At 44.8% G+C, this 23436-nt stretch overlaps 3 protein-coding genes across 3 annotated transcripts in view; 1 reads left to right on the top strand and 2 right to left on the bottom strand.

Annotated features, from left to right (window-relative positions):
• Positions 1–1029: 1029 nt before the first annotated feature.
• Positions 1030–12114, bottom strand: NDUFB5 (NADH:ubiquinone oxidoreductase subunit B5). The gene is made up of 6 exons (XM_053390636.1): positions 11944–12114; positions 10913–11001; positions 8386–8452; positions 6211–6272; positions 4912–5018; positions 1030–1268 (listed from the first exon to the last, which is right to left on the bottom strand). The coding sequence occupies exons 1-6, from the start codon at positions 12068–12070 to the stop codon at positions 1148–1150; spliced, it is 573 nt and encodes a 190-aa protein (XP_053246611.1). The 5' UTR covers positions 12071–12114; the 3' UTR covers positions 1030–1147.
• A 1409-nt stretch (positions 12115–13523) lies between these two features.
• MRPL47 (mitochondrial ribosomal protein L47) lies at positions 13524–22398 on the top strand. The gene is made up of 7 exons (XM_053390635.1): positions 13524–13658; positions 16521–16666; positions 17112–17172; positions 18530–18626; positions 20203–20333; positions 21685–21780; positions 22127–22398. The coding sequence occupies exons 1-7, from the start codon at positions 13567–13569 to the stop codon at positions 22260–22262; spliced, it is 759 nt and encodes a 252-aa protein (XP_053246610.1). The 5' UTR covers positions 13524–13566; the 3' UTR covers positions 22263–22398.
• A 539-nt stretch (positions 22399–22937) lies between these two features.
• Positions 22938–23436, bottom strand: part of ACTL6A (actin like 6A) — a 31683-nt gene continuing 31184 nt past the window's right edge. The window contains exon 14 of the mRNA XM_053390622.1: positions 22938–23434. Within this exon, the coding sequence (XP_053246597.1) occupies positions 23354–23434 (81 nt within the window). The 3' untranslated portion in view covers positions 22938–23353. The remainder of the gene's footprint in view (positions 23435–23436) is intronic.

Below are 23436 nucleotides of genomic sequence, written 5' to 3'. Positions count from 1 at the left end.
CTGGGACGAGTTCAAGGGCACCAGTTAACAACTTGGGACCAGTTTACCTACAAGACTGCCTTACCCCCTATGTGCCAACTCAACCCCTTCGATTGGCAGAATTGGCACTTTTACAGGTGCCAAATAATACCCACAACCGCATCTGTAAGGACTCGATTGTTTAGTGTTGCAGGGCTGACTCTTTGGAACTCCCTGCCTATTGATGTCAGGCAGCAGCCTTCACTGTTTTCTTTCTGGCACCTGCCGAAGACATTCTTATTTAGAGGAGCCTACCCCCCCAAAGTAAGGGATGCGGGTGGCGCTGTGGGTTAAACCACAGAGCCTAGGACTTGCCAATCAGAAGGTCAGCGGTTCGAATCCCCGCGACGGGGTGAGCTCCCGTTGCTCAGCCCCTGCTCCTGACAACCTAGCAGTTCGAAAGCACGTCAAAGTGCAAGTAGATAAATGGGTACCGCTCCGGCGGGAAGGTAAACGGCGTTTCCGTACGCTGCTCTGGTTCGCCAGAAGTGGCTTAGTCATGCTGGCCACATGACCCGGAAGCTGTACGCCGGCTCCCTCGGCCAATAAAGCGAGATGAGCGCCGCAACCCCAGAGTCAGCCACAACTAGACCTAATGGTCAGGGGTCCCTTTACCTTTACCCCCCAAAGTCACAGGTGACTGGGAACCCCCCCTCCCAAAGCAGATTCTGGGTGCATGGAGGAGGGGCGAGGAAAGGAACCAGAAGCCAAATTTTTAATATATTCCCTGCATGGTTTAAAAAATATTACTACTACTACTAAAATAACTGTTGTTATTAATCAATAAATATCACATTTTTGTCATTAGTTGCCTATGTCCATAACTTGTCTTTCCATATACAACGCTGGAAAATCTGTGTCTGTTAACCATTAAATTTTAGCACATCTTTACCACTGGTCCACAAGCATGAGAGATGGAAATCCTTTTTCTTTTCTTTTTTAATGGCAAAAGCAACTTGCACTTTCTCTGTAGAATCTGAAAGTCCATGTGGAAGCCTTCAACACAGCAAGTAATTGAAACAATCCTTTTTTTTTTATTTGAGTTACGAAGTCAGATATATATATATACATTACATAATTCCGCTACTCTTTTATGGGTGCACACCTCTGAGACAGGTGGATAACCAGCTTAGTTGTCAGGTGTTGCTTTGTTAGAATAATCAATAAGACTTGCAGGGGTGGTTTCATAGAAATGCCACGGTCCATCCCCCCGCTGTTGCATTAGCTTGCGTGCTGTCTTCTCCTGCCTCCTATAAAAGGAAAATAGCGGGATGAGGAAGGAGAATCAGGAAATTAAGGCGATCAAACAGTTGTACAAAGGAGCTGGCTCGCACGTTACGTTATACCATACTTAGAATAAGCTGTGGTTTAATGTGAATGCGCAATGGACTAGTGAAGACTGCTGGAATCGTGGACACATTTTTCACCCTCTCCTGCCCCCATGCCAGGAAACAAGCCACAATATTATTATTATTATTATTATTATTATTATTAAACCTAATGTCTATATTGCTTGATTGTAGAAAGACCTCTAAGCGGTTTACAGAAACTGATTGATTCTTAAGTCATATGAACACAAGGTTATGGTTTGCTTCCTCCCCAAAACAAACCATGAGCAGTAAGCCAAAAGCCAGCCTTTGTTGCCACTCGTGGTTTGTTTGGAAGGAAACCATGAGCCAAAGTTCGGACTACACAACAAGCTGGATCATGGCCTGTTTCCTGGCAGAAGCAGGAAGCACCTGTGATTTCATATTTCACCTGTGATTACGGTAGCATTTTGCTTGTTCCCACTAAACCGAGTCTATTTTAACCGTGTTCAAAAGGGACTGATGAGCCCTGCCAACGTTATCCATTGTTCAAGCCAAATACAACCAGTCAGGCCAACATTTTAAAGCAGCAGAGCAGATGGATCTGCCTCGATGTAGAATTTGGCAGGCGGAGGCTGCAACCCATATGCTATTTATTACCCATGTGCCTGGATACTTAAGTTGGTCAATTAGGTCAATTAAGGCCAGCTCACGGTGCCAAATTCCTCCGCATGAACCCATACAAGGGAGCAGGTGGAGAAAAACTACCATGCACAAGAATGAACATTTGGGGGAGCTTGAAACTTGTAGCCACAATTATGGCTCCTGGAAACCTTTCACCTCTAGGCTTGTGGAAATGGCCACCGGTTCCCTGCGCATTCAGGCTAGCCTTTCTCCGTGTGGCTGTGTGCTTGCCTGCAAGTTTGTGGGGAGGAATTTGGCAACAGGAGCTGAACCAGTCCTAGCAACAGGAGGGACAATTGTTTATTCACCAGGGACAGGCCCATAAGCAATGCTATTCACTACACAGAGATCAGCTGAGGCCCGCAACTCAAAGGAGAGAGTCACAACTGTTCATTCCCTTTTGCCTCTGACCATGACCACTTTTAGGGGACGCGGGTGGCGCTGTGGGTAAAAGCCTCAGTGCCTAGGGCTTGCCGATCGAAAGGTCGGCGGTTCGAATCCCCGCGGCGGGGTGTCCTCCCGTTGCTCGGTCCCAGCGCCTGCCAACCTAGCAGTTTGAAAGCACCCCTGGGTGCAAGTAGATAAATAGGGACCGCTTACTGGCGGGAAGGTAAACGGCGTTTCTGTGTGCGGCTCTGGCTCGCCAGATGCAGCTTTGTCACGCTGGCCACGTGACCCGGAAGTGTCTCCGGACAGCGCTGGCCCCCAGCCTCTTAAGTTAGATGGGCGCACAACCCTAGAGTCTGTCAAGACTGGCCCGTACGGGCAGGGGTACCTTTACCTTTACCTTATGACCACTTTTTGCCTCTGGCTCCCAGGAGGGAAAAGTCCCTCCCTTGCTCTGCTTGGATGTCATTTCACAGCATGGGGAGGGGGACTGGATTAGATGGATTTCCCCCCCAAGGGTGTTGGCAGACGTTGGCCAACGAAATTATCAAAGAAACATCACGGCTCAGCATCTCCAGCAACAAAACACAAAGTGGACCACAGAACGATGAGTAGCAAAAACATTTCCAATTACCGTATTTTTCGCCCTATAGGACGCACTTTTTCCCCTCCAAAAATGAAGGGGAAATGTGTGTGCGTCCTATGGGGCGAATGCAGGCTTTCGCTGAAGCCTGGAGAGCGAGAGGGGTCAGTGCGCACCGACCCCTCACGCTCTCCAGGCTTCACACACCTCTCCGCAAGCAGCGGGAGCCCAGCACTGGGCTCCTGCTGCTTGCGGAGAGTTTCCTGCATGCTGAAGCCTGCGCGCGCTGAGCTCAGCGCGTCCAGGCTTCGCGGACCTCTCCGCAAGCAGCGGGAACACTCCCGCGGCTTGCAGAGAGCTGCCTGTTTGGGGGCTGGGGTCGGGGGAAGCTCGAGCTTCCCCCGCCCCAGCCCCGCGCCTGGGGGAAAAATAATTTTTCCCCCTTTATTTCCCCCCAAAAAAACTAGGTGCGCCTTATGGGACGGTGCATCCTATAGGGCGAAAAATACGGTAACTGCAAGAAGTCTGTCTTTCAACCCCCTGCTTGACTTTGGCTCATGCCTGAAATGACAGTTCAGCAACAGCTCAACACAACTTTAGAAAGAGCTGTAGCTCAGTGGTACCACATCTGCCCTGAAGGTCCCCGGGTCGATCTCTGGCATCTCGAGGTTCGGCTGGGAACGTTCAGTGTCTGAAACCCTGAAGAGCCTCTGCTTGGCCCAGCTCTACCTCTCTTTCAAATCAGAACCAGTGAAGGCGGTGAAGGTCCTGTGTGAGTGTCTGGAAGCGGTTGGAGGATGGATGGTGGCTAACAGATTGAGGTTGAATCCTGACAAGACAGAAGTACTGTTTTTGGGGGACAGGAGGCGGGCAGGTGTGGAGGATTCCCTGGTCCTGAATGGGGTAACTGTGCCCCTGAAGGACCAGGTGTGTAGCCTGGGAGTCATTTTGGACTCACAGCTGTCCATGGAGGCACAGGTTAAATCTGTGTCCAGGGCAGCTGTTTACCAGCTGCATCTGGTACGTTGGCTGAGACCCTATCTGCCTGTGGACTGTCTCGCCAGAGTGGTGCATGCTCTGGTTATCTCCCGCTTGGACTACTGCAATGCGCTCTACGTGGGGCTACCTTTGAAGGTGACCCGGAAACTACAACTAATCCAGAACGCGGCAGCTAGACTGGTGACTGGGAGCGGCCACCGAGACCATATAACACCTACATTGAAAGACCTACATTGGCTCCCAGTACGTTTCTGAGCACAATTCAAAGCATTGGTGCTGACCTTTAAAGTCCTAAACAGCCTCAGTCCAGTATATCTGAAGGAGCATCTCCACCCTCATCGTTCTACCCGGACACTGAGGTCCAGCACCGAGGGCCTTCTGGCGGTTCCCTCACTGCGAGAAGCCAAGTTACAGGGAACCAGGCAGAGGGCCTTCTTGGTAGTGGCGCCCTCCCTGTGGAACGCCCTCCCACCAGATGTCAAAGAGAACAACAACAACCAGACTTTTAGAAGACATCTGAAGGCAGCCCTGTTTAGAGAAGCTTTTAATGTTTGATGTATTACAGTATTTTAATATTTTTTGGGAAGCTGCCCAGAGTAGCTGGGGAAGCCCAGCCAGATGGGCGGGGTATAAATAATAAATTATTATTATTATTATTATTATTATTATTATTATTATTATTATTATTGGCAAACCCATGGGCACCCAAGTGTGCTTGGACTAGGACTCCCATCATCCCTGACTACTGGCCATTCTGACTGGCGCTGATGGGAGTCAGAGTTCAGTAACAACTGGAGGGTCACAGGTTCCCCACACCTGGTGCAGACCATACTGCAGAAGGTGTGCCAAAGGCCCGACTCCGTATACAATAAGTCAGCTTCCTAATGTCCCTAAGTTTGGGAAACCACCAAATTACCTGTTGATTTTCCCTACCTTAATTCAAGTTTCTCGGATTCAGCATAAAGGTATGCCAACCCCTTTTCATAGTCCTTTTCAGGAGGGTCGAGCATATTGCGAGCAATCCACCTTGTTATCGGATGCTGGAGAAAAGCAAAGCAAGGCATCACTAAGGAATCATGAGCACCTGCGTGCATATACAGCAGAGAAGCCTCAGACACGGATTGGCTTGTCTGGTGTGATGTCATGGAATCTTCAAGCTACTCGGGGGGGGGGGGGTAAAGCTGTCATTAACAAAACGTCCTGTGAGAAGCAAATGGAAGTAAAATTCCCAGTCTGCCTGGGATTAAAATTTTGTACACACCCCAAGGAAAGAGGAGCTGTTGTGAGGCGGGCTGAGGGTGGAGAGCTGATTGGCAGGAGAGCCTAAAAGGTAGGAATCTAAGGGGTCAGGAACCCAGAGAACCAGCTGCTGAAGGAAAGGGGCTGAGCAAGCAATGGAGCGAGATACAGGAATCTGACAAGATGGGCAGATGGAGGAATCAGAAAGGAAAGAATTCGCTGAAAGACCATGTACCTAGTATGCATGATGTTCCTGGATCAAATCCTAACATCTCTAGTTGCTAGAACTTGAATCCAGCTGTTAACGGGACCTGCAGGGGTTGGGGAATGTCAGGATCTCGCCCGACTCAATCCAGTTCCACCAACCCTGTGCTAGAGGGATAAGGAGAGGAGCTGCTCAGCAATTCACGCTTCCAGAATTCACAGCCCCCTATTTCCCACCCTCCAAATATCTGCTCTGGAGGTTTGGATCAGCATCGGTGGTGGGATTAAGGGGCAAAAGAAAACTGGCAGAAATTGCTACCATCCTCCTCCCTCTGGTGGAAGCTTCCAATGGATCCAACTCCCTTCCATGAACAAAAGGAGTCCTTTCGTCTGCGGACGGGCAAGTCTGGATGCAGCCCAGAAAACTCCTTCCCAAGCCAAGATTACAATAAGCACTCAGCTCTGTACATCGTTCTGCCTGGACACTAAGATCCAGTGCTGAGGGCCTTCTGGTGGTTCCCTCACTACAAGAAGCCAAGTTACAGGGAACCAGGCAGAGGGCCTTCTCAGTAGTGGCACCCACCCTGTGGAACGCCCTCCCATCAGATGTCAAGGAAATAAACAACTATCTGACTTTTATAAGACATCTGAAGGCAGCCCTCTTTAGGGAAGCTTTTAATGACTGATGTTTTAATGTATTTTTCATCTTTGTTGGAAGCCGCCTAGAGTGGCTGGGGAAACCCAGCCAGATGGGCGAGGTATAAATAATAAATTATTATTATTACTCACGCGATAGTACTCCCAGTGCTCTGGGACATAACCTTCAGGGATTTCAGCCAGTTCAGCTTTACCTGGTGAGAAAGAAGAAGCTCAGTTCAAATGCAATAGACTTCCAAAAACACTGTCAAGAAAGAATACTGTTGCCAGCCACAACGTATTATCTTCAAAATAGGACTAATTCAAAGTTTGCTCCCAGACTTGAAACTTTATTATGAATCAGCAGCATTCTGCTGGTTGAAAGACTGGCTGCTTCTTGAAAACACAGACATTTTGGATCTTGAAGGTTTTAACAACGTTTTTGGGTGGCATGCATACTTGTGGTACGACAAGGTGAAAGCACACAAAGCTTTAAAAAATCATATTGTCAGGAGAGCACTGTTTAATGTTTGGACTAGATATAAAGATCTTTTGGAAAATAAAACTCCAAGGTGGTTGTCACCAATGGAGGCTAAGGCTCAGAGAAAACTTAACATGGAGGCCAAATGGCCAAAATATTGGGAAATTTTGGAACTAGAACGGGACAGATTGAAATTGCAGAGTTTTGAGAAACTGAAAGATAAAGTGCGAGATTGGCTTCATTATCATCAAATAATGGAGGTTTATAATTTGGACAAGAAAGTTGGTTTCCAGGTGGAAAAATCTAAATTGGAAACAGAATTGCTAGAATCCAAAACTAAGACTTTGTCAAAAATGTATAACTTGCTGCTGAAATGGAATACTCAGGATGAGACGGTTAAATCTGTAATGATTAAATGGGCACAAGACGTTGGACATAATATTATGTTTGCTGATTGGGAACAGTTGTGGACCACCGGGATTAAATTTACGGCATGTAATGCCTTAAGAGAGAATATTATGAAAATGATATACAGGTGGTACATGACCCCAGTCAAGCTTGCAAAAATCTATCATTTGCCCGACAATAAATGTTGGAAATGTAAGGAAACTGAAGGTACATTCTTTCACCTTTGGTGGACGTGCCCTAGGATTAAGGCTTTCTGGGAAATGATATATAATGAATTGAAAAAGGTATTTAAATATACCTTCCTGAAGAAACCAGAGGCCTTTCTCTTGGGCATATCCGGCCAAGTGGTGCCAAAGAAGGATAGAACTTTTTTTATGTATGCTACAACAGCAGCAAGAATACTCATTGCAATGTATTGGAAGACGCAAGATCTACCCACTCTGGAAGAATGGCAGATGAAACTGATTGACTGTATGGGACTGGCAGAATTGACGAGCAGAATCCGTGACCAGGGAGAAGAGTCGGCTGAAGAAGATTGGAAAAAATTCAAGGACTATTTACAGAAATATTGTAAAATTAAAGAAAGTTAGATGGTGCTGGATTAAAATTGAGAGGTTTCTAGCTGTAATGATATATAAGAACATAGATGAGGGGGAAAAGGGGGTTTGAAAAATGAGGTAATGTTATAAGCTGTAATGCTTTAAATGAAGGATTTGCTGAACAAATAACACTAATTGGGATACAAGAAGGAGAAGTATGAGGAGGTCTGAGGAATTTGTTATTTAAAAGTACGGTTTATGAATGTTATGCTTTTGTTTAATGTTTCTGTTTGTTTTGTTTTTGTTTGTTTGTTTAAAAAATTGGAAAATTTAATAAATATTCTTTTTAAAAAAAAACAAAGTTTGCTGTCCGGGCCTTAGCATGCTTGCTCAGAAGTAAGTCCCACCAAGTTCAAGGAGACGTACATTCAAGCAAGCGCACACACAAAACTGCGGAGAAGCATGCAAATGAGGGTGGGGAATTCCTGTCCCTACAAACACAATTCATGCTTTGTACTCCACACAACAAATAACCAACATTAAAAATTTTCAGTTTTACAGGTAGCAGATATGGCATGAAAACAAACTGGCCAAGAGATGCATTTTTCTGGTTAAGTGGTAGTTATTAAAAAAGTTTTAACACCTACAGGTTTTTTTGTTTTAAGCAAACTAAGATAATGGTTCGCACCATCCACTGAGGCCAGAAGAAAGGAGGACTCCTTGAGACCATTCCTTCCAGGGGATTTTGAAAATTTACCTCGCAGTTCTTTTACTAACCCAAACCAGATTTATCGTCATTGAAAAAGAGCAGCTCTTTAGGAGAGATGCAACTGCTCGCTTTTCTTCACAGTTTCTTATGTCAGCCCTTCAAAATAGGATAAAACCTGCAGAAATACTCACCGATAAAGACATTGACAAATGTTATAATTAGAGCAACTGGGATTCCGGTGAGCAAAATGTAGAACCTCTGTTTAGAAAGTGAAAGGAAACAAGAAGCAGCAAGATCATTACGTGGCAAAAATAGACAGTACCCTCACATCTTCATCAAGCCCCAGTAATTTTAGAACCTCTCAATATGTAATTTTTATTTATGCATTTTTCAGTTGTTGTTTTTTCACATACATTTGTCATCTTGCCGTGTTCCTACACAGACTTCCCAACCTATCCTTCATTGTCATTCCTTGTTCAAACTCTTTGTTTCGCTGCCTCACTGTTATGTCTCCACCCTATTTCATCCCTTCAATTCATTCATCTTGTCTACTCCTGATCACATACTCATCCCTACTTGTAAGGTAAAGGTAAAGGGACCCCTGACCATTAGGTCCAGTCGTGACCGACTCTGGGGTTGCGGCGCTCATCTCGCTTTATTGGCCGAGGGAGCCGGCGTTACAGCTTCCGGGTCATGTGGCCAGCATGACTAAACCGCTTCTGGCGAACCAGAGCAGCGCATGGAAACGCCGTTTACCTTCCCGACGGAGTGGTACCTATTTATCTACTTGCACTTTGACGTGCTTTCGAACTGCTAGGTTGGCAGGAGCTGGGACGGAGCAACGGGAGCTCACCCCGTCGCAGGGATTCGAACCGCCAACCTTCTGATCAGCAAGTCCTAGGCTCTGTGGTTTAACCCACAGCGCCACCTGCGTCCCCTACTTGTAGATTAAGCTAAATGCCATCGCTTTATAAATATTCTCCAAAACATTCCCACACGCTTCTTATCTTCTTTTCATCTCAATTTCTTATTTTGCCGTCATGCTTGGTAATTCTACAAATTCTATTAATTTATGCAAACTTTGATCCTTTGTTGGAGTAATTTTTTTTCTTTCCAGCTCCTTGCATAGACTATTCTTGTGGCCACTGTTGCATACCAAAATAGATTTTTGACTTCCTTTGGTATCCTCTCCTGTTATTGCTAAAAGGAAGGCTTCTGGATTTTTTGGAAACGTGAATTCAAACATTTGCTTAAGTTCCTCGTATACCATCTCTCAGTATTTCTTTGTGTGTTTACATCACCACAAAATATGTATTAAAGAGCCTTCTGCTTCTGAACACTTCTAACACTGAACGTCTCCCAATACAAACACTACAATCTGGACTATTAGGATATATTTTCTAGCCTAATATTTCAGACAATAACATCCCTCTTCTATCTAATTAAACAATCTATGGGCTTTTAAACTCGGGGGGGTATTGTTTTTGTTTCTTACTAAATTATATATTTTGGTGTTTTTATCTTGTAAAATGTAAAACCACTGTGTGATCTTTGGATTAAGAGTGGTTTAGAAATAATAAATAATAATAACAACAACAACAACAGAAGAAGAAGAAGAAATGGTCGTTTATTCAGAACTTAAAACTCTTGAATATTCAGATACCACTTGGAGTTTTAAGTTACACATGTGAAAAGACCTCTAAATGAATGTACACAGTTCACTCTGAAATATCTTATTGTCTGGAAATGATCCAAAGAAGTAAAAAGCACACAAAGAGAGATAAGAATCCTGAATTTCATTTATTGTTTTTGCTGGAGCAATGTTTTAAAATAAAACTACTTCTCTTCATTGATATGGATACCAGCTGCTGAAGAGGCAAGCCACTGAACGGAGACTTATCTCTTGGGCAACAGGAAGTGCTGCCATGAAAACAAATGAGCAATTCTTTGGTGCATACATGGATCCCAACCTAAACATGATGACCCCAACCCAATAGTTCTGCCAATGATACAATAATCCCAGCATTGTAGCTGGGCTCACGTCCAACCTTGAAACAAACAACAGTCACCAGAACTGCTGCAAAGTTGCAGCCACCCTTATCCCACGGTAACAGGTTGCACTGTACAAGGGCTCTCTAGGAAAAGTGGAGTTGATACTGCCCCCTTTCTAATCCTATAGTTACCAATAAGCTAAAAAAAAAACCCACCTGTATATCGTATATCCTCTTGCAAAACAGAAAGGCGACTTTTATAGTCCACAGCAGTGCCGGATTCACGTATAAGCTAAACAAGCTATAGCTTAGGGCCCCATTCTCTTGGGGGGGCCCCAAAAAATTTAAAGGAAAAAAAAGCTGGATGTACATTTCCAAAATATAAGATAAAAAACAAATAAAATAAAACCTACAAAAAGTGTTTTGTGTTGTGTAGGCTCCTATGATGTAAGTAATGGGCCCTGCCTGCTAGTCTGCTCCCTAAAATATCACATATAAAGGGCCCCATTACCTTCAGTAGCTTAGGGCCTCATCAAACCTAAATCCGGCCCTGGTCCACAGGTATCTCTGCTCTGCTTACAAAGCTTAAGAAGCCATCTCTAAGGTAAACCTTGGGCTTAGGAAGACTGAATACAGTAGCATTTAGAACACAGAATATCACAGAATATCCTGTGCGACACCTTTTGGTTTCCTACAATTCCTCCCTCCCCAAAGAGTGTAGACTCACCAACAAAAGCAGGAATCGCCTGTCGTAAAAATCCGTCGCCTGGATGACAAACATTCTTTTCCCACCTCCACTGCCATGGCGTACCGGAGCTGCAAAAATCAAATCCACGTGTTAGCACAAAGCCAGCTGTGGTTTCTGTGACCCAGTCAAGCCGACAAAGAGACCTTTGGTTGTGTTCTCCTCTGTTTCTGCACATTCCCACACAGCTATTCTTGCAAAGCAAAAAACCGAGGCTGTGGTGTGTATGTGCTGGGGGGGGGCTATTGGGGAGTTGTTTTTATTTTTATTATGTACTTTGTGGTTTTATATCTTGGTTTATTCTGTGAACCACCCTGAGACTCCCGGGGTATGGGGCAGTATATAAATTCAATAAATAAATAAATAAATAAATAAATAATGGGACTTGTCCAGCTCTGACCCAGCTGTGACAGGATTGCTTTGCTAATTATTTTCATTGACATGCCTTTGAAAGCACGGCCCTTCCTCCAAGAAAAGTAGCCCTTGGGGGGGGAAGGACTGTGACTGAGTGGCAGATGCCCCCTGCGGAACGCCCTCCCAGCAGATGTCAAGGCAATAAACAACTATTTTACTTTTAAAAGACAACTGAAAGCGTTCCTTTTTAGGGAAGTTTTTAATGTCTGATGCTGTATTGTTTTTAATATCCGGCTGGAAGCCACCCAGAGTGGCTGGGGAAACCCAGCCAGTTGGTTGGGGTATAAATATTATTATTATTATTATTATTATTATTATATGTATGGCTGGCCCAAACCAAGCAGGTTGGGAGGAAGCTTCACCAGTTGAACTTCTGCCTGCGCAATAGGTTTCCCAGGCAGTGGAGTCACGGCAATTAGATATAATACAATTAGATATTATATGCAAAATTATTATTATTGCACATATATGGTGGCAACGCCCCCCCCCCCCACACACACACCGTAAAACTCAGCGATTGTCCCAAATCCTCAAGGTCAAGCAGACGGGAAACCCGCATCCCACCCCAAAGATCCCCCCGTCCCCTAGCGAAGCCATACCGATGAGCACAGAGCGGCCGGCGGCCCGCCCAGGCAGGGAGAAGCGACCCCAGAGACCCGGGCCGGGAAAGGTCCTCCTGGCCGCGAAAGCAGCCGCCGCTCGGAGCAGGAGGCTCATGGCCGCCATGCCTGCGACTGGCAAGGTAACCGCGAGGGAAGGTTACGTGCGTTCGGCGAGCGGGAGCTGAAGGCACGTCGCCGCCATCTTTAGAACGGGCGCCAGGGCGGCGCGTAGATTCACTAATAGAAGACTGCCACGTAGAGCCGGTTTCCGAGTTCAATGCGCCGCTCGCAGAACCCGACGGGATTTCTCTATTAGATGCTCGTAGGAAGTGCAGTTGCGACTCTTCCCGGCTTTCTCCCCCAGGCAAAAGATAAGCGGCAAAGAGTTGTTGTTGTTTTAATTCGGGTCCTATTCACGAGCATAGTCAGGATTTGTGTTAGGGGGCGCAGAACCGACGTGATTGGTCAGTTAGTTATGTTTTACTATGGTTTTACTTGATCTAAGGGAGGGCAGCTGCCCCACCCCCACCCCCTTGGCAACGCCTATGGTCCTATTGCATGCAAAATCCTTTAAAGGAAAAAAAGGCTGTATTTCTCCAGTAAGCACCACTGAATTCAAATAGGCTTACTTCCGAGTAGACATTGTAAAGACTGTACTGGATAAGAGCGTAAGAGCGATTCATGCAAGTGGTTGTTTGGTTGTAAGTCGCTTTGGGTTGCCTTGGGCAAGATAAAGCGACATGTTGTTGTTCTTATCATCATTATCATTATCATCATTATGATTCCCTGCAACTCAATCCACTATTCATATTGCACATTAGAAGTCAGAGCCCAAATCTCTTTTAAGCATCAGCTGGATGCTCTGTTACACAGAGTTACACTTTACTGACTTGCACCGTTTAATAATAATAATAATAATAATAATAATAATAATAATAGAGACCTTGAGCAGTGTTTGTATCTGAAGAGTTCATTTGTGAATGATTAAAAAGCTAAATCAAAGCAACCCCTCAAAAATGAGATCTGAACAAGAGCAGGAAAGGCTCTCTATGTTGCGTTTCTTGGCGGAGTCCAGCCACTGCTCAGTGACTGTTAACGGTAAAAATCCTGAATTTCTCAATCCAATGCGATTTTCACGTCAGCCAAAACGGATTTAAAAATACACGATGAGCTGGATTCATTTTCTTGCGTATAGTTCACGAAAGGCTGGTCGTGGTGTCGCTTTTTAAGGTGCCCAAAGACAGACGTTTTTACTGCGGAGGACGACCTCACACGGTCGCCTCTTCGATTTTTCTTGTATATGCGCTCGAAGGCAAGGAGCGTTGTGGGAAAACGAAAACTTAGAGGTATAAACACATAGCGCTTCCTTCTCAAACTGAACCGTTTCCCCTCCACCCTCTTAAATGATAATAGGGGAAGGAGGTCCGCTCTAGGAATGCTCAGCGCGGCGGAGGGTAGACCCTGCTCTGAACCCAAAGGAAACCCCAAGGAAGAGCGGCTTCCGACCCAAACCGGAAGTTAGGCCTGCGTGCCCCTACGTACTTCCTTCGCAATCTCTATGGGCCTGGGCCGACGCCTTCCGGCGGCGGTCGATGAGCATTGTGGGAAACGGGAGATGTCATGGCGGTGGCGGCGCTTTGCCGGCCGTTCCCGAAGCTCCTGAGGTTGGCTGCAGCGACATGGGGCGGCTCGTCGGCGTCCTCTCCTCCCAGGTGGGCAGCCGCCGGGCGGGAGGCGCCCTGCGACCTCCGCTTTACCGTGTGCCTTTTATTCCTTGAATTTCCCCCGTGCCGAGTTCAAGCCAAGCTACTTTTTCAATGCTTAATGTTTCATTACGTTTTTTATATATAATAATATTAATAATAATTTATTATTTATACCCCGCCCAAGCTACTTTTTCAATGCTTAATGTTTCATTACGTTTTTTATATATAATAATATTAATAATAATTTATTATTTATACCCCGCCCAAGCTACTTTTTCAATGCTTAATGTTTCATTACGTTTTTTATATATAATAATATTAATAATAATTTATTATTTATACCCCGCCCAAGCTACTTTTTCAATGCTTAATGTTTCATTACGTTTTTTTATATAGATATTATTATTATTATTATTAATAATACTTTATTTATACCCCGCCCATCTGGCTGAGTTTCCCCAGCCACTCTGGGCGGCTCCCAATCAAGTGTTAAAAACAATACAGTGTTAAATATTAAAAACTTCCCTAAACAGGGCTGCCTTCAGATGTCTTTTAAAGAGAAGATAGCCGCTTATTTCCTTCGCATCTGAAGAGAGGGCGTTCCACAGGGCAGGCGCCACTACTGAGAAGGCCCTCTGTCTGGTTCCCTGGAACTTGGCTTCTCGCAATGAGAGAACCGCCAGGAGGCCCTTGGCGCTGGATCTCAGTGTCCAGGCTGAACGATGGGGGTGGAGACGCTCCTTCAGCTATACAGGACCGAGGCCGTTTAGGGCTTTCTGTTGGAAGCTGCCCAGAGTGGCTGAGGAAACCCAGTCACATGAGCGGGGTACAATTAATAAAATTATTATTGTGTTATAATTACTATCTGTTGATGGATGGCCATCCTGACTCGGCCCCAGACACACTGATCAGATGCTTGGAAGCTGTGGCTGGATGATTATGTGGGAGCCGGTTGAAGTTAAATCCTTCGAAGACAGAGGTCCTTTGGCTGGGTCGGGACAATATGGGATTGGGGGGGCAACTCCCATCTCTTGCGGTGGCGCAATTAGTGCCAGCACCGTCCGTTAAGAGTTTGGGTGTAATCTTCACCACCTTCCTTTCCATGGAGGCGCAGATTGCAGCTATAACAAAGGCGGCATTTTTTCATCTCCCCCAAGCTAAGCAGTTGGCTCCTTACCTCTCTCGCCCTGACCTAGCCACTGTGATCCACACAACGGTCACCTCCAGACTGGATTATTGTAACTCGCTCTACATGGGGCTGCCCTTGAGACTGACCCAGAAACTCCAGCAGGTGCAGAATGCCGCGGCGAGACTGCTTACGGGGTCCTCTCTGCAGGATCACATTTGCCCAGTGCTATACCAGCTGCACTGGCTCCCGGTGGAGTACAGGATCAGGTTTAAGGTGCTGGTTTTAACCTTTAAAGCCCTATACGGACTAGGACCCTCGTACCTACGGGACCGCCTCTCCTGGTATGTCCCATGGAGGACCTTATGGTCTTCAAATAAAAACATCTTGGAGGTCCCGGGCCACAGGGAGGTTAGGCTGGCCTCAACCAGAGCCAGGGCTTTTTCAGCTGTGGCTCCGATCTGGTGGAATGCTCTGTCACAAGAGACTAGGGCCCTGCGGGACTTGACATCTTTCCGCAGGGCCTGCAAGACGGAGCTGTTCCACCAGGCCTCTGGCCAAGGCACAGCCTGACCCCCTCCTTTGGCAATCCTCACAGAACTCTAGCCCAATGGTTGCCATCAATTTGATTTGAACTGATTTTATAATGAATTGATTTTAGAATGCTGTATTATTTTACTGTTGTTAGCTGCTCTGAGCCCGGCTTCGGCTGGGGAGGGCGGGATATAAATAAAATATTATTATTATTATCGCCAATTAAGGAATCCGTGGGGGAGGACGTTGGTTAACTGTTTTTGTATTTTTAACTCCCCCTTTCTCCAACTTGGCAATCCAAGCACTGACCATTCTGATCTCACAGGGTGGCAATAGGGAAACTAGTAGGCTCACCAGTGTGCCACGTTCAGTGAGGTAGATGAATCATAGGATTGCAGAGTTGGAAGGGACCCCAAGCGTCATCTAGTCCATCCCCCTGTAATGCAGGAATCTCAGCTCAAGCATCCGCGGCTAACAGCCAGGCAACCTCTGCTTTAAATACCTCCAAGGGAGGACAGTCCGCCACCTTCCAATAGAGACCGTTCCAACCGTCCAACAGCTCTTACTGTCAGAAAGTTCTTCCTGGCGTTGAGTTGCCATCTTCAAATATCTCAAGGTTCTGTCCCCATGGAAGGATGGAACTGGCTTGTTTTCTCCTGCTCTGGAGGGTAGACCCATACCAATGGCTTCTACGTTGCAAGAAAGCAGATTCCGACTAAACATCATTGCAGGGGCTTGGGGTCCCTTCCAACTCCACAGTTCTATGATGTTATGTTATCAAAGTTCAGCTGTGTTCAGGGAGTTTGATTTGATTTGTACATAATAAGTTGCAGCCTTCTCTGGAAAAAAAACAATGGGCTTCCATAGTATAGCTGTAGACTAGCTTTCTAGAGGGGCCACCCACCATACAGTGTCCACATCTCAAGTGTCTTGAGTATCTAAAGAAATATCTAGGTTTCCTCAAAAAGTGATTTTAGTTCAGATATTCAGTTTTCAAAAACCACTGCAACACTTTGAACATTTGCTTTAAACTAGGTAAATTTGATTATATGAAATTGTAGAATAGGAAGGTCCTTTAAAAGTCATCCAGTCAGTCACCTGCTGATGCAGAATATTCACTGCTAAAGCATCCCTGATAGGCTTTTGTGTGTGTGCCTATATAATTTTGTGTTTTTTAAAAAAAATAATCCTATTTTATTGTCCTTCAGATTCATCCTTAACAACCTGCACAAGAATGCCACAAAAGTAGAAACAGTCTCTCCCTGTATGTTGCTTCATACCTCCTTGCCTCGGAATGGGCTGGAGGAATTTTTTGATGACCCCAAAAACTGGGGAAAGACAGAAGTCAAATCTGGTAAGATACTCAGAATCTGTTTGTTTTGACTCCCCTTCAGGCCACCCACTTTGTGGATATGTAAGCTAGGTGGAATTGTGAAAGTTCAGTAGCAGCACATTCTGTGCTGGCGTATATCTTCATGTGTCTGTAAAATCACTGTTCAGGTGTACACTCTCATTCAGAATATGCCACCTGAAGATATCATTATGTCCAATAATATGTTAGCATTATTTATATTTAATTCTGTTCATTTAAAAATATTTGATTATACATGATAATAATTATACATGATAATGTTGAGGAATCTTTTGTATCACCTTTTCTAACTTTCATTTTTTGGTGAAGCTTTCATGAGTGCAAAGCAGATTTCAGTCTGGTTGCGTCCTTAGAACAGTTCCCCATATAGATTTGAGCAGTCATTGTCCCCCTGCCAAAACACTGATGCACTTTGTGGATTCCACAGGGGATTCTTGGACTGTAGAACAGCTCCGAGGCAAGAGCAGTGAGGATTTGCACAAACTTTGGTGAGTATATTTCAGTGTATCTAATGGCTTGTGTTTCTTTAAAGTTTCTGTACTTGTTTCATCCTTATGCACAATATTTCAAGAACTGCTTGGTCATGATTTCAGAATCCAGGAATATCCTCCTCAATCCATTTAAAATCAACACTGAGGAAAATCTCAGTGTTAACCCGTTAATATTATTTGACTCAGATTGCTTCCAAAATTCATAAGCTTGCTGACATTCCCACCACATGTGTAATATAGTTGTGCATTTACAGCCAGACACTTCAACACTTAACATTTGTTTCCATAAACATTCTGTTCAACCTGGCAGGAGTTAAATATTGGTGTAATAAAAGCTTGTACTGCATTTCCCTTATTGATAAACTTAGTGCAGATTTTTACTGTATGCCAAATCTTAAATCATCTCAGTTCTAGCATAGTAAATCCCACTTCTTTTTCTCACCTTATCCTGAAGACAGACTCCTTTTTACTTAGGTCAATCAGGTTTTTGCCAAGAGGCCTTTTGATTTATTAGCTGCCATTGTGATTTCTCATGTTGTCATCTTCCTTACTGTATATTTGACAAAAGATTCCTTAATTGAAAATTCTGAAAGCATGGAGTACCTAGCCTCCTGTTTTTTTAGCTATCTCATTCCATGTTAGCAAACTTTCATCTGTTAAATCCCTAAATTTGTGTACACCCTTCCCCCAATTTACAAACTTTGATGGCTGATTTCTCGTTAAAAACATTGAGTGACTTTAAGATGAATGCTGAGAAGGGAAACTTCTGGGCCTGATTTCATCCTATAATTATTCCAAGTTTTCACTGTTTGTCTTAGAAGTAAAGTTCATTTTAACTTGTCTTTTTCCTCTGCTAGTTGTGACGGCCAGTGTCCCTATATCATTATAATTTAGCCAAGAAGCTGTGGACAGAGGTGGCTGGACAAAATTTCACACATTTCAGAAAGCTCTATTGAATTGCGTGTGGACAGCCATAAGGTGCATTTTGAGAGCTTTTGCTTCCACTTTAGTTTAAACGTAATTTCTCATATGACCCAGAACCAACAAACTCTGGTTACAGTTAACCATAGTTATTTTCAAACATTCCCATTTCAAATCACAGTTTAAGCAAACCACAGTTAAGATTAACCACAGTTCTGGGTCCAGCCAACACGGTAAGCAATAGTTAATCAAAGGCAGAAGCAAAAATGTTCAAACTTCACCTCCAGCTACATGGGAGGAGGAAGAATTTCAGCCCAAGCTTCTCATTGCTTATTGACATAACACTAAACTATGGATAGCATGACCTGTGTGTAGGGCAAACGAGTCCCAGTTAACAATCTGTTAGTACTTACCAACATGTTCTTTGACTTAGGTACGTCCTGCTTAAAGAGCGAAACATGCTTTTAACGTTGGAGCAAGAAGCAAAACGGCAGAGGCTGCCAATGCCAAGCCCAGAGCGATTAGATAAGGTAACATGATGCTGAGGTCACTGCCAGTGTTCAAAACTCCTGTTGTCCTAGGCACATTTTGCGACAGGGAATTTCATTAGCGCAAGCAGTTTCTGAGCTCTGGGTGCAGTACTGCGGCTAAGATTTCAGATTAAAACTACGAAGTGGAAGGAAAGAAGGACCCTTTTCTGCCTCCCCACTTCCAGCTACTCTCTGAAGACTGGAGAAGAGACCCTCTTAAGAATATTAGGGGGCTGGGCAGGGGAAGGACTAGATCACGTGAAAAATGAGCATCATATTTTAGCTGCAGCTCATTCATTTTAAGCTTTGTATCCTTGTTATATAAAAAGGTGTTCCTAGACATTCTGTTGCTGCACCCATAACCTAGGTTTAAGGTGCCATTTAGCTCCTAACTTTCATATCTCTGTTTTTAACCTGGACATGGGCAACCCTAAAGGTAAAGGTAAAGGTACCCCTGCCCGTACGGGCCAGTCTTGACAGACTCTGGGGTTGTGCGCCCATCTCACTCAAGAGGCCGGGGGCCAGCGCTGTCTGGAGACACTTCCGGGTCATGTGGCCAGCGTGACAAAGCTGCATCTGGCGAGCCAGCGCAGCACACGGAAACGCCGTTTACCTTCCCGCCAGTAAGCGGTCCCTATTTATCTACTTGCACCCGGGGGTGCTTTCGAACTGCTAGGTTGGCAGGTGCTGGGACCAAGCAGCGGGAGCGCACCCCGCCGCGGGGAATTGAACCGCCGACCTTTCGATCGGTAAGCCCTAGGCGCTGAGGCTTTTACCCACAGCGCCACCCGCGTCCCTATGGGCAACCCTATGTTCTTTGTAAAGGAGGCAGCATTTGCAGTTCTTCCAAAGACTGTTTACAGCTTTTACCTACATTTATGTAGGAGTCAGATAAGATGAAGCACATCTTTAAACTTTCCCTAATTCTATTAGGCTCCTTAAACTCTTGATTTGCCCTCACCCTCCTTGTATTTTGCCACCAACCCTGGCTGTGTGAGCCCTGGCAGTGAGGGAGGGGGTGCAGGATTCTGAAGCAGTTTCCAGTTGAATTATTTTCTGGTGCCAGCGCACATAGTAAAATGAAATAAGTCTGTAAGTAAGGGATACGAGTCTCAGAAAGCCTGGTTGTAGTTTCTGGTGAAGAAGTTCCACCCAACAGCAGTGCTGCCCAGCGACAGTGTAGTTATGGTTCAGGTTGTTAAAGCGCAATCCATTGGCAAGTTCTAGCGCAGACTCCAAGGAAAGGGTTTTCTATATATTTCATAGTTCTCGTTCCAATGGGCCTTTCACAAGCAGATTTCCCAGCAAAGTGTGGTTTAGTTTGTAGGGACAATCAAAAGCTGTTATAAGACTGCTAAGCCCATGCACATTCTACAACAGAATGCCTTCCATGTTTTGGACTACGACTCCCATCAGCCATGACAGCTGTGCTGACTGGGGTTGATGGGAGATGCAGGCCAAAATATCAGGAGAGCACCAGCTTGGAAAAAGCTAGTGCCTGGAGTTCCCCTGGGCTCAGGCTCTTTCGCGTGGATTGGTGGCTTTGGAGCTGAAACTCTCTCTTTGTGGTCTTCAGGTGAAAGATTCCATGGATAGAATGGACCTTGTCATCCAGGAAAGGGAAGACGCTTTGCGGCTCTTACAGACTGGCCAGGAGAAAGAGAGACCAGGCGAATGGAGACATGACTTCTTGGGCCGCGTATTTTGGTACAACAAGGAATCATTGATGTTTATCGAGCAGCATTTGTGTAGCGGGGAGAGCAAATACCAAGCGTGGCTCCGTGTAGAGCAGGCACTTTGTACAACACTCCACCTTCAATCCTTGGCCTCTCCAGCTTTTGAGCTAGCAGAGTTAGGAAAGACTTCTGCCCGAGACCTCAGGGAACTCAGGGACATGCAAGGAAACGCTAAACAATGTGGAATGCTCCTTTTCAGTTTCAGTCACCCGACATTTTTTTTCTAATCCCTCTGCCAGCAGATTTTAAAATATTTTTTCCTAGCATCCAATTAGCATTCAGTGGCCAGTGAGCATGCTTAATCCTCACTGGGTTTTGGGTTGGGGAGGGGAGGCTTGTTTCCTTCCCTTTAGTTTTCCTTTTCCCCCTAAAGTTTTTTTTTGTACTTCTATAAGCCTGGTACTGGGAGCAACTCAAGACATTTTTCTGCCTGAGGCCAAGGACAAAAGAGATGGTGCCCCACATCCCATGAGCAGATGCCAACTGGATTGGCAGTTGAATCTTACCTCCACACTGGGACAGCATCCTTCATCACACCTGAGGGCAGCAGGCTAGCTTTTAAGGGCAGACTTCATAGGATACCCAGTAATTGCCCGACTCTGCCTAATGGTAGGGCCAGCCCTGCTCATGCTGCTGCCTTGTGTGTAGTTGCTGCCTCTTTGACCACGTAAGAATCCACACCTACTTTAGAAATATGAGGGTATGAGGACTGAGCTGGATGGACCAATGATGTGATGCAGTGCAAGGCAGTTTCATATATTCAAGCAAAACATATTGTGGAAAGAACTCCCCGTTTAAGTTAAGAGCAAACAAAAAAAAAGTCTCTTCTACCATTTGACGTTCTTAGCTTTCTAGCACGTTTTCTCTGTAAGCTATTCAGAGCGGGAGGGAACTTTGAATGTATGGGGTGGAGTCTTCCATCAGGTGAGGGCTGCCTTTCACGTACAGCCAGTTCAGTTTCTAAAAGGCAGTGGAGGCTTGGGAAGACTGGTTATCACTTTGCCTTTCCTTAGTGAAAGTGGTGGTAAGGAGGGGGGAGTGCTGCTACTGCCCTAAAATTATTAACCTACCATCCTGCATTTATCATCTGAAACCACCAAATAATTTGCTAAGATAAGAACTGGTCAGGGCAGATCAGCTACCGATGGTGAACTAGGGACTGATGCTTGTGTGTGTGCTTTGATGTGGTTTAGCTCAAAATAGGCTCTAAAATGTTGTGTAATGTATCCTGAGATTTTGGGGTGGGAAGAGGCGGCTAGACATAATTATGAGCTTTTCAAAAGAATCTCATCTCACACATTCCCCTCGTCTGTCATTGGCAGGTACACTTTTAGGGAATGGCCAATCCCTTGGTACCTAAATGCAAAGCATAACAGAAAGCGGTTCTACTATTTGCCAAATGTCAATCGTTTTAACAGGTAAGACCAGCAGCCTTTAAAACCAGACCCTTTTATATGTTCTCTTACCATTTGTCCTGCTTTGCTGATTGTCTGGGAGAGCTACGAGATCGCCTTGCGCTACATGTGCCTGCTCGACCACTTCAATCGGCAGAATTGGCACCACTGCAGGTGTCAGTGTTTGTAAGAACGTGTTTAGTGTGGCAGCGGCTGTACTTTGGAACTCCCTACCTGTTGAGCTCAAGCAGACACCTGTGCTCTCTTGGGCACCTGCTAAAAACATTGTTGTATATACATTGTTGTATATAATTGTAAATAAAACAAACAACTTATACGCTTACTTACACTGGTTGGTTTTCTCCTGCAGACTCAGACTTGAACAATATTTGCGCAATGAATCAAGGAAGAGGAATATGCAGAAGCAGAAAGAGAAGCGTCTAAAGAAACAATTCCCTCATCTTGGTGCTCAGTCTGAAAGTCAACGTGAAGTTGGCAGTGTTTGATGGAATTGTGGCACAAACATTCCTCCTGAACTGCTTGTAAATGGACAAAGAGTAAGGCAAAACATACCATGTGATGTAAAACAAGCTCATTTCCGCTCCTACCAAAATAAAGTTGTTTCATCCTTCTTGTAAAATATTTGTCCTTTCATAGACTTGTTTGTCAACAACCATTTAATTAACTGTTTTCTATGTCATGGCACATAGTTTGTAGTTGCAGTCACAAAGAAACAGGTGTGCTCTAATTAAAATCCAGATTGGCTTTTGTAAAAACCAGTTTCTAGTCCTCATGTTGAGTTTACTTAGCAATTATACTTAAAAGACAGGAAGGTTTCGGGGGTCATGCAGAGCTCTCTGGCCCATGAGATGATCAAAAGTTGCATAAATATGCACGATTTATGCAGCTGGGCTGGATTTGGTTCAGGTCTGTTAATATTAACCCCAGTTTATGATGCAAGTAGCATGGGCACCAGGGAAGCAAAAAGTTAAATGATTCATGTATCAAGGACCATCCCTCCAACTCACACAAATAGAACAATACTACTGCAGATCTAGCAAACAGTAGTATTAAAAGCAGGGACTAGTTCGACCAAGAACTTGAGTACCATCCATTCTCCCCTCATTTAATGAGTTGTGTGAATGTAAAACAGAATTTCTCTGAAACAAACACAAAGGGACTCTAAGACAAACTAGAGGAATTTATTAAGGCCAACGTAACAAGGAAGACTAGTCTGAAAGTAGACACATTTCTCAGAAAGGCAGGAGATTACATCCACAGTTTATAGCTTTGTTTCCAGTGGGGGGACGGGAATTTTGCAGAAAATATATATCTATACAAAAATTATAAAAAGAGTTTGTATAAGAGTTATTGCATTTACAAGGATGCAGGCATCCATCTGCTGTGACAGAATAATGTTGGCCTTTTAAAATACCTATGGTTTGTTAAAAATGGGAGATTGCAGAATGCACAAAAAAGTATACATTTCCTACAAAAGAGACACAAAACTTTGGATTCCTGAGTATGCTAAAGCTATCCAATATTAGAAGCGCTGGGGAAGGCAGCTGTCTTTTTTAATAATAAAAAAACCAGGTTTTTATGGGCATTTTCTTTCTACACATTGCTTCCCTCCTTCTTCGTATTCTTGCTTGGAGATCCACATCTGCTGGAAGGTCCCCT

Source organism: Podarcis raffonei, chromosome 5 (assembly GCF_027172205.1).
Source record: "Podarcis raffonei isolate rPodRaf1 chromosome 5, rPodRaf1.pri, whole genome shotgun sequence".
Taxonomy (NCBI): Eukaryota; Metazoa; Chordata; class Lepidosauria; order Squamata; family Lacertidae; genus Podarcis; species Podarcis raffonei.
Note: the sequence above shows the minus strand (reverse complement) of the source record. Positions and strands in the feature narration are given on the sequence as shown.

What these genes read in the sequence shown, in the direction of transcription:
- NDUFB5 (XM_053390636.1), bottom strand. Translation starts at nt 12,070, where the DNA reads ATGGCGGCCATGAGCCTCCTGCTCCGAGCGGCGGCTGCTTTCGCGGCC. An exon ending in CGGCCGCTCTGTGCTCATCG is followed by an intron (nt 11,002 to 11,943) that starts GTATGGCTTCGC and finishes TGATTTTTGCAG; the next exon opens with CTCCGGTACGCCATGGCAGT. An exon ending in ATTTGTCAATGTCTTTATCG is followed by an intron (nt 6,273 to 8,385) that starts GTGAGTATTTCT and finishes CTTTCTCACCAG; the next exon opens with GTAAAGCTGAACTGGCTGAA.
- MRPL47 (XM_053390635.1), top strand. Translation starts at nt 13,567, where the DNA reads ATGGCGGTGGCGGCGCTTTGCCGGCCGTTCCCGAAGCTCCTGAGGTTG. An exon ending in TTCTTGGGCCGCGTATTTTG is followed by an intron (nt 20,334 to 21,684) that starts GTACAACAAGGA and finishes TGTCATTGGCAG; the next exon opens with GTACACTTTTAGGGAATGGC. An exon ending in AATGTCAATCGTTTTAACAG is followed by an intron (nt 21,781 to 22,126) that starts GTAAGACCAGCA and finishes TTTCTCCTGCAG; the next exon opens with ACTCAGACTTGAACAATATT.